At 35.1% G+C, this 11,208-nt stretch overlaps 1 protein-coding gene across 1 annotated transcript; it reads right to left on the bottom strand.

Annotated features, from left to right (window-relative positions):
• Positions 1 to 6,027: 6,027 nt before the first annotated feature.
• On the bottom strand, positions 6,028 to 7,146 carry LOC106337990 (putative F-box protein At3g20705). Its single transcript, XM_013777073.1, has one exon. The coding sequence runs from the start codon at positions 7,144 to 7,146 to the stop codon at positions 6,028 to 6,030; it is 1,119 nt and encodes a 372-aa protein (XP_013632527.1).
• Positions 7,147 to 11,208: the final 4,062 nt, after the last annotated feature.

Below are 11,208 nucleotides of genomic sequence, written 5' to 3'. Positions count from 1 at the left end.
TTTTTCCCGAAATAACTGGCAAAACGTTGAGCTTAACTTGGTCCAAAAAGAATAATTCTTATCGGGCCAGAGGCACCAGGACCAAGCCCAAGCCCAAGCCCAAGCCCACGCCGAGCCGACCGGACGGCGGCGGCGGCGCGCGCGTGGGGAGCTCTCTCTTCCTCTGAGCTGTTTAACCTCTCATGTCATGAAGACATATATATACTCCTCAAAATCAACTCTCCCAACCAATGTGGGATGTTGTTAACTTCATTTCATTAAAGCCAACAAGGCTTTTTATAAGAACCCATAGACCCATTTCGTTTTCACATTTTTCCATATATTATTTGAGCCATTAGGCTAATAATTAGGCCCAACACTAAAACTTTTTAGTACGTAATGCTTCGAAAATGTTGGGAACATAATTTAAACTCTAATATCTTCTAGTTTTGCATATTGTCAACCCCTAGATTTTAGTTTTATCTATTTTTGTTTTTAATCAGCTTTCCACATTTGCTTGAGACTTGTATTAATATTAATGCTCCACTAACCGAATGTTTACTCTTTTTCTTTAGAATCATCACCAAAACATGCAAGCAAGTCTAGTAACTTCCAATAAATTTTTTTTTTACCACACGTGTTACAACATTTATTATTGTGCCTGAATATCTTACACAATATTGCATCCGTAGTGACATCGTGCAATAATAATTGAGAAAACTTGGGAGAACGAATACGTACGCCTGACAATGACATTGAAAAAAACGGTAATATAAAAAGAAAACATACGATATAATGAAGATCAATTCTTGTGGGGGAATGCAACTTAAAGGCTAGCTAGTTTGTAATACGAATATGAATGAAACAGTAAAGTTTGCATAATCAATTAACTTTTCTATTGGGCGACATTTTTTTTTTCTACGTAATGCTTCGAAAATGTTGGAAACATGATTTAAACTCTAATATCTTCTAATTTTGCATATTGTCAACCCCTAGATTTTAGTTTTATCTATTTTTGTTTTTAATCAGCTTTCCACATTTGCTTGAGACTTGTATTAATATTAATGCTCCACTAACCGAATGTTTACTCTTTTTCTTTAGAATCATCACCAAAACATGCAAGCAAGTCTAGTAACTTCCAATAATTTTTTTTTTACCAAATTTTTTTTTCTTTGATTGACATGTTTACCTTTCTAAAAAGAGTAACAAAAATTGATTTGTAAATAGCCAGGTTTTTTATATAGTAGAGTTGAATGAACTTATGTTTACCTCATTTGCAAACAACGCTTTGATTTCCCTGTCCTTTTCTTTTGAAGAAATTAGCTTTGAAACGATTGTATAATATCCAAGTGACATCTTCTATTTGAACAACGCTTAAAAAATCAAATGATATAAATTTGAGCAAAATATAAAAAATGAACAGAAATATAGTAGTCACAAACCTCTATTAATTTTTGCTGATACATTGAAAATTGGAAGAAAAAAACTGATGAAGAATATGAAACATGGAGAAGAAGGAAGAGAAAAACAAATATATATATACTGCGGATCCTCTCTCTTCCCCAAAGCTCCAGCCTCTCTCTTAATTAATCAGAGCTTCAGATGTCTGCTCCGGCGTCCGGCCGGCGCGTGAGCGCGCGTACCGGCGCCGGAGGTTTCTTCTTCCCCTCTTCTCGTCTTCCTCTTTTCTCCTTTGTGGTCTCTCTCCCCCTCTGCTTTGTCTACGGCTCTGGTGAAGCGTTTCTTCCTTCTTTAGATCTCTGTTCGTGAGGTAGATCGACGGCCTGTGGTGAATCAGCTAACTCTGGAGGCTAGACGCGGTGGTGTGGAGTAGTGTTTCATGGTGGGGTCGGATTTTTAGGGTTTCTCGAGGACGTTTTCCGTTTTGGTCCTTGTTGTTCTCATGTTTGTGGTTCTTTCTCAGGTTCTAATATCCAGTAAATTTAGAGTTTGGTCCTTATAAATATTCCTTAGTGTTTTGGTGGGTTTCTTGAATCCGTCAGTGCTGGTAGTGTTAAAGAGTGGTGTGAGTTGGGTTAGCAGAGGTTATTCATTGAGTGGTGGGTGCAGTGACCGCTTATCGGTTCTCAGGCAGTGTTTCTGGAGGGTCCGTATGGTAAGACCTCGTCTTTGTTGAGTTTTGTGTCTGGACTTCTTCCGATGAGCAAGTGGGCGCGATGAACGTTGCACCATTATCTGAAGGCAATGTGGACCGTGTAGCGGTACATCTGTCGTGTCATGAAGTCACAGGGTTTCAGTTCTTGGGCGGTATAGTTTGGGGTGCGTGTAGCAGCAACGATAAGTCGTGGTGTAGGAGGTGGAGTTTACTGCGTGGCGGGCTATGGACAGCAGCAGCAGCAATTTCCGATCTTTGGCCTCTACAAAAGTTTAAAATCTGCTAATTATCTTCTCATTCGCTCTTGGGTTGCTTAGCCTTATCTAGTATTAGTGTCGGTTTTGATCTTTTGGTACCGTAAGCTACCTCGGTGTGGGTTTAAGTAGCCGCCTTTATGTGGGCTTGTGTGGAGGGAGATTGTTCATTCATCTCCGAGTTTATGTCTTGAGTCACCCCGCGTGGGTTCTTGTAGCCATCTTCATGTGGGCTCTTGTATGTTTCTTTTGAATGAAATAAATTACTTTCTCAGGAAAAAAAAGCAAATATATATAAGTTGAAACTGTTTGATTGGGAGTTACATATGACGTTAAAGTTATCGTGGGGATTTGAGAAAATTTAGGATCTGAAAACTAAAAAGTCTGTTTATTTATTTTTTGTAAAAATCATTTCTCTCGCAATTGATTTATTTTTTTTTGTTGAAATTAACGTTGCTTCAAATTTCTGAAAAAAATAGAAGTGGACAGTTAATATTTAGTCTGCAGAAAAATAAGAGATGCAAATAAAATTTTAATTATTTTTATTTTTAATTGTTTTGATTTTTTTTCCAAGTGGCCAGTATTTAATTTGCCAGTCAAATTGCGCTTTAGTATATAGAGGATAAATCAATTTTTTTTTTTCTTGGTTGACAAGAATCTACATAAACTCTCTGAATTAATAATTGCATAAACTGATAAATATTTTAATTTTAACATTATTGATTTATTGTGTATATATTCACAGGAAAAAAAAAACAATCTGAGACATGTTCACAGAAAAACATATAATGAAAATCTTAAAATTAGGATGTTGTATAACAAATTAAGTAGAGGAAGCCATGGACTGCTGTTGCTAAGATGAACACAAGTAAAGAAAAGAGAGGAAGTGCTCCCTCTTTTGAGAAATTTTAATAAATTAATTCTTCATCATCCTTATTCTTGTTTGGAACAACATGTAGATGGACTAATAACTAATCTGTTACTTAGATTTGCACAGAGCTAGGTACATAACAGCCCACATGTTTGAAAGACCGTGTGTATGAATATTCTCTGGGATACACTTTTCTGAAAGGACCACTCTCCCCACGAATGTAGTATGTATTGTCATATGTATCAAAAAGCACAATTACCTTCTTCTCCTCGTCAATAAAAAAATGGCCAGAGTTAAAACAATGATCAATGTGTTGCATCGTTTCAACGTTAAAGAATTTGCTCCAGGACACCTTGCAGGGTTCAATCTTATTTGTAACCCAAATATCAAGCCCAGAAGCAGTATCCCATGTGGCAAATAACACTGCAAGCTTCTCCTCTTTAACCGAAGACAGAGAAACAGTATAAAAAGAGTAAGAGCATTGAGGTAGAGGCAGACGCGGTCCAAATCTCTCTCTCGTAAAATCAAAACAGTGTAAGAAAGCATCTCCTGATTCATAATCTCTAGCATACCAATAAGGGTTTCCCTTCAGAGACAAGCCAGGTTCAGTATACTTTATTGTATTTCTGTTAAAAGAGGCATCATAAGTCCTCCATGAATCAGAGCTCAAATAGTAGATTTCCATGTTGGGGTTATCATTGCTGAGCCTCAAGATTTTGTGATCTATCATAGCCGAAAGCAAACTTTTCATTCAAACAGTGTGCTGGGCATTCGATCCATCTTCTTTTCCCCCAATACAGGTTCCAAACCAAAAGCCTACTTTTGTTGTTTCTCCATACACAGAGCAATAAACCTTTGGAGAAAAAGGCTTGAGATATAAAGACTGTTTGTTCTGATTGTTCTCGTGCAATGCTTATTCCTTTACGGTTTATGGATAAACCAAAGTTTTTGTTGCAAGTTTCATAGAGATTGACGCTAATCAAATAATCCATGGAACCCCCCGCAGTGATCATAAGAAACTCCTTTTCTCTTGCTGCAGCTGCTGCTTTGTCAATGTGTGCGTATTGGCAAATCTCTCATCTTAACGTTCCAGTTTTTGCAAGTGGACCGCACTACTCCGATAAATTTCACCGGAACCCTAGAGAGTATCTCCTCCACCAAATCTCGTGGAAGACATTGTCATCGTCATGTTTTTTTTCAAACCAAGATCGATGAAAACAAATAAGTCCAATCCACCTTAAAAGACTCTGTTCTTTTTTCCTTCGTGGTTGTGTGTGTGTTTTCTCGAGTTGCTGTCGATCGTTTGTTATAAAAGGAACAGAAACCCTAAAACTTAGTAAAGTATTGAGATGTTGGGCTAGTCTTATTTAGGCCCCATTAGACGTATTAGATGCAACATAGCTTTTGAAATATTTGTTGTAATAGCATCATCTTAGCTTATCTCCTTTTTTGGTAAATTTTTTAAATCTATACTATTTTTGATTTTTAATCAAGATACATAGACGACTCATTGACCTGAACCAAATCCAAATTCAACTAAACTATGCCTAAAAAATCCGAAATCATGACCTGAACCAAATCCAAATTCGTATGGAATCCGAGCTGTAAAATATCCGAATGTAATATAAAATGTATTCGAAATGAAAATAATAAACCAAAATTTAATGGGTTTTATGGAAAATCCAAAAACCAAAAGAAGCTCGAAAAAAGCCTGAAAAACCTTGATTCGAATTAATATCTAAAAGTAGTATTCAAAACCTAAATAAGTGACTCAAATACTAAATTCCATGTTTGTTTTGATATATCTCTAAGAATAAGAATAACTATATAAATAGGTCAAATACTCAATTAAGTATTTATTTTTATACTATATCGAAAAGTATGTGAACCGTAATTATTATTAACCGAATCTGTTAAAGCCACAATGAGTTCTGATCCAAAATAGATTTTAGATAAGTGTTATAAAATATACATGAACACCCATACATATATAAATTTCGAATGGGTTTAGGAGGCGAACTTGAAAATGAAAACTTGAACGCCCATGCCTAAACATGAACGTGTTAATTGACTAATCACGAACCTGTTACTTAGATTTGCACAGAGCTTGGAACATAACAGTCCACAAGTTCGAAACCTCCTGAGTATTGTCTGAGATCCACTTTTTTGAAATGACCACTCTCCACACTAAAGATGTATGATTTGTTAATTTCGCCATACCTATCAAAAACCACAATGACCATCTTCTCCTCATCAATAAAAAATTAGCCAGACTTAAAACCATAATCAATGTGCTGCATCGTTTCAACTTTGAAGAATTGGCTCAGCAAACCGCTTAGGGATCTTCAATCTTATTTGTAACCCAAATATAAACCCCAAAGTACCCTATGTTTTGAAGGCTTTTAATTATTGATAACATATAGCATGTGATGTAATTATTACGACATATGATGGACAATGCAAAACTGGAGGTGGGTTATATCTTTGGTTTTACTCTTTTGTTCTGTTTGATATATAGTTTGTTTGGTTCAGTTATTTGATGATTAGGCATGGAGATTTGATGCAACTAGTTGATAATGGATGCTTAGCTTCAACGTGCTAGATTTCTCTGTTCCCGAATGTAATCACGTATTAAAAACATATAAATGAAATTTTACCAAGAACAAGAAAAACATATAAATGAAAAAAAAAACATAAACATAAGTGCTCCGCTTTTTTGTGTGTCTATTGCTTATATAGAAGAGATGAGATACAACTTCGAATTTATTCTTGTTGAAAGAATATGTAAATGGACTGATCCCTGTTTTTTAGATTTGGACAGAGCTTGGAATATAACAGCCCACAAGTCTGTAAGGTCGTTTGTATGGAGATTGTCTGAGATCCACTTTTCTGAAATGACCAGTCTCCCCACTTATGGTGTATGCATTGTTCGCTCCGCCATATATATCAAAAATCACAATGACCTTCTTCTCCTCGTCAATCAAGAAATTCTCAAACAGAAAACCACTCAAGTGTTGCGTCGTTTCAACTTTGAAGAAATAGCTCCATGAGACAGCGTCAGGCTCAGTCTTATTCGTAACCCAAATATCAATCACAAATCTACCCCGCGGGGAAAATAACACTGCAAGCTTCTCTTCTTTAACTGAAGATAGAGATATGTTAACTTGGGCATAAGAGTAGGACGATGGAGGCTGAGGCAAAGGCAGACGATTTTCAAACCTCTCTCTTGTAAAATCAAAATAGTGTAAGAAACAATCTTCTGTTTCATAATCTATAGCATACCAATAAGTGTTTCCCTTCAAAGATAAGCCACTTTCCATATACTTTATTGTATTTATGTCAGAAGCGGCATCAAGAGTCCTCCATGAATCAGAGCTCAAATCGTAGATTTCCATGTACCTGTCCCCATTATTACTGCTGAACCTCAAGATTTTGTGTCTACCAGAAGATTTATCATAGCCGAAAGCAAACCATTCATACAAACAATATGTCATTGGGCATTCGATCCATCTATTTTTCCCCCAATACGGGTTCCAAACCAAAAGCCTACTTCTGTTGTCTATGACGTTTCTCCATACACATAGCAATAAACCTTGGGAGAGAAAGGCTTGAGCTATAAAGACTGTTCGGTCTGAATGTTCTCGTGCAATACTTATACCTCTATGGTTTATGGATAAATCAAACTTGCGGTTGTGAGTTTCATTCAGATTTAAGCTAAACAAGTAATCCCCTGCGATCACAAGAAACTCCTTGTCTCTTTCTGATGCTGTTGCTTTGTCGATGTGCTTATTGGCAAATCTCTCGTATTTAGTTATAAGATTCCAGTTTTTGCAAGTAGATCGCACTGCTCTTATAGATTTCACCGGAACCCTAGAGAGAATCTCCTCCACCAAATCTCGTGGAAGTTTGGTCATTGTCATCGTCATGTTGTTTCAACTTTCAAAGAAAGACCGGTGAATGTAAATAAGTTCCATCAACCTTCTTTTTTATCTTTGTGGGTGCTTTTTTTTTGTTCTCCCGTGGCTGTCGATTAGATTGTAATTAAATAGCACAGAAACCCTAAACTTAGCAAAGTATTGAGTGTGTTGGAATGTGTTTGGATTTTAAAAGAGTCTAATCCTACCAAATATTTTATTATTCCATTAATGATTTTAGATTATGTTTTAAAATTCGATGTTATTAGATTTTATATTTCTAAAACATGCATCATAGAAAAAATCTGATCTTATTAAATTAAGAAAATGAAACTTAAAAGTTTATTTTTTGAAAAATAAATAATTTAAACTAACTTTGTTAAAAGAAAAATTAATATTTTTTTTAACTTTTTGGATCAAATGAAATATATTTTATATTGACTAGGACTTCTAAAATTTTCAGGATCGGTTATGGGTCTAAACTATGATAAATTCTTTTTAAAAGAGTAAAATTCTCCTAGTGAAAACCGAACTCATGCACATGACCGGCCCTAAGATTTATGGAGCTGTAGGCGACTTATCAAAGATTTTAGCTAAAAAATTTTTTGGTAAATTTGGAGGCCTAAAAAAATCATTTGGAGTTTTTCATATGTAATTTTTTCCAAAAAAAATTGGGGGCTTAAGGCTAATGTTTCGTTAGGCTTTGCCTAGGACCAGCTCTGCTCATGCACCCTTACACTCTTAAGAATGATTCAAGAGTTTTAACAATTAGGTCAATTCTTCATTGTTAGTTTTTTTTTTTTGGCACTACAAATCAGTAGACTTCGTACGTGTGCTTAGAGACCCAAGCTCTTAGCCCTACTTTTAAAAATATTGTGGCAAAATATCATCTTAGTTATCTCAGCTTCTTCCGAACAATCAGTACTTCTTCTTTTTTTCCCTAATTAATTCTCATCATTCTCTCCTACTCATCGAATACATTAAACGACGAGATATTTTGAAAAACTAGATGCGATTGGCTTCCATAAAGAATGTGTTCGATGCATAGTCATGAAGTTTCAATGCACTAGATGAAGATTAGCTTCAATATGGTAAGATTCTCTGTTTCAAAACATAAACCAATTGATGTTAAAAGTTGTATCCAAATCATTGAGATGGGTATATCATTGAAGATTAGGATAAAACTTATTTTTGAGCTCTCTCCATTTTGTAAAATTTAAATAAATTAATTCTTGATCATATATATCGCATAGAAAAGATGAGATACAACTTCAAACTGATCTATCGGCTAGTCTAGTTTGAAAGAACATGTAAATAAACCAGTCACTAATTTACTTAGCTTTGCACAGAGATTGGAACATAACAGCCCAAAAGTTTGCAAGGTTGACTATGGAGATTGTCTGAGATCCACTTCTCTGACATGACCACTCTCTCCATCAATGATGGAAGCTGTTTTGTATTCTTTCTCAGTCCCGTCTTATTCACTAAAAGCCACAGCGACCTTCTTCTCCTCATCAATCAAGAAAGTTCAAAACTGAACACTAACATTGTGTCTCATCACTCCAACTCTAAAAAAGTTGCTCCAGGACACCGCATCAGGCTCAATCTTATTAGTAATCCAAATTTCAATCTCAAATATAAGCCACCGGCCTAACAACGCTGCAAGCTTCTCTTCTTTAACCGTAGACAGAATCATATTACCTGAAATATATGAGTCAAGAGGAAGAGGCACAGGAAGAGGCAAACGCGGTCCAAACTTATCTCTTGTAAAATCATAAAAGCATATTTATTGTAGGTCTTTTAAGTTGGGTCTCTTAGCGTAATATAAGATACATTCTCTTAGTTTTTAACTAAAAAAACTAAGAGACGTCTCTTATATCTTTTATTTAAGAGACGTCTCTTATATCTCTTATTTAATATACGTCACTTAGTTTTCGTAGTTAAAAGCTAAGAGACCGTATCTTATATTTCACTAAAAGATCCAACCTAAGAGACCTACAATAAACATGCTCTAAGAGAGTAGAAATCATAATGTGTTTTTATATCTGTAGCAAGCCAGTAAGTATTTCTCTTCAGATTCAAGTTAGGTCAGCGAAGCACTTTTATATTCTTCTCAAGAGTGCCATAGGGAGTGCATGAGTTAGAGCTAAAATCGTAGATGTCGAAGTTGCTATTGCAAAATCTCAACATTTTGTTGTAACCGAAAGCAAACCCTGTCATGGCTACTAGGGTTTGGTGGGTGTTTGATCCATCTTGTCGTCCTCCAAGGGCCTAAAAATATTTTATATAAATATATACTTGTTTTCATCTCAAAATTTATTAAAAGATACATACAATATTTATTTTAAAAGTATTTATTAAGAACTCTAAATCGATATTAGTTTTAGGGGTCTTTTTTCAACGTCTGAAATCATGGACACTTTGTTTGTTAAGTGTACTGATGGTAATTTCATTGCAGTCCTGGATTATTAATCAAAAGAGGTAAAACCCCAAACACGAAACAATACCTTGTAACCCAAGGCAAAAACATCTCATGAAAAGCGACAACATTCTAAATAAGAATCAGATATCACTTCCACACGTTTCTCTCGCAATCCGATCATGTAGGCAGGATGGGCCATCCAAAGCCAAGTATGATTGGAATCTTCCATCCCTCAACACGCTCTTCGCTATGTCTCGCACGATTCCATTAGTCGAAATCTTTTCTCCTTCAAAGACCAGACTTGTAAAATCCTCTTTGAGCTTCTTCACTTGTTCCAACAAATTTCTGTATCGAGGCCATTGTTGAGGAGCCTTAAGAGCTTCATCAACCTCATGGTAGTCTAATGCAAGAAGCACCTTTGTAATTCCCAAGTCGCGTAGACTAGTTAGAGCCCGTAAAATTCTTATATATTTACAGCAAGATCCAAGCTTACGGATATCAAGTCAAAAAGTGTAGTAATTGTCACGTTTTTTTCTAATTTACTGGTATGGTTATTCTTAATTAGAGTATCTCAAAAAAAAAAAAACAAAGCTGAGTTTGTAAAACTCTAAATTTGAAGTTTGAAGGTATTCTTCTAAATTTAAAGTTTCAAAGTATTCTTCTCCAAAAGCAAAACTTCAAACCTAACTTCAAAATTATATGTATTTTACATTATGGTCATTATATTTGTTATAATTAATATAAATCCAAAAAAATTATAAATAACTAGCACATACATAAAAATATTACAGTAATATTAATTAATAAAATCTTACATTAAATATATAAAATTATAAATAGAAATACATTATTAAATATTAAACTACAATAACCACATTATTCCATAAAATTATTTCTGTACCACTACAAAAAAAATATTTTTTACGAGGGCAATATTCGTTGTAAATTCGTCGTAAACGGGGTTTTATGACGAATTAACCTCGAAATACGTTTCGTTGTAAAACGTCCGTCGTAACGGAGATTTCGTCGTAAACGACTTGTTACGTTTACGACGAAATAAATTCCTCGTAAAGCGCAGGGCAATGTTTCGTCGTAAACGAGACGTAAGTTTTCTTGGTAAACTCCACGTAACTGTTTCGATGTAAAGCAGACGTAAATACTTTCGTTGTAAAGAACACGTAAACATTTCGATGTAAAACCCTCGTAAATCGACGTTAATCACTCGTAAACAATTATGTGAAGTTTACATCGATTCTTATTATTAATATATATATAATAAATTTGAATTTATTTAATATTCGGAATTTAAAATAATTTAAACTTTAAAACGAAATATGAAAATGAAAAACATATTTTAAAAAAAGCATTTAAAAGTAATACAATAATATTTAAATTCATAATACAAACAGAAATATAAAAAAAACTACATATCCTCGAAGTAGTCGGTGGGGTTGCTCGGCTGTCGACGGGTTGGATCGGACTCTTGGGGATCTCGTACTGGCAACCCAAGAGCGGCTCGTCTTTCACTCAACATTCTCTGCATAATCGGGTTTCCCACAGCCATCACGTCTAGCAAATCCTCAAGAGAGTCTAAACGAACGTGCTGACTATCCATTCGAGCTTTCATCTGAGAAGTCTCTTCATCCCGTCTC

This window comes from Brassica oleracea, chromosome C1 (genome assembly GCF_000695525.1).
Source record: "Brassica oleracea var. oleracea cultivar TO1000 chromosome C1, BOL, whole genome shotgun sequence".
Classification (NCBI taxonomy): domain Eukaryota; kingdom Viridiplantae; phylum Streptophyta; class Magnoliopsida; order Brassicales; family Brassicaceae; genus Brassica; species Brassica oleracea.
The sequence above is the reverse complement of the archived record's forward strand: the minus strand, read 5'-3'. Positions and strand labels throughout refer to the sequence as shown.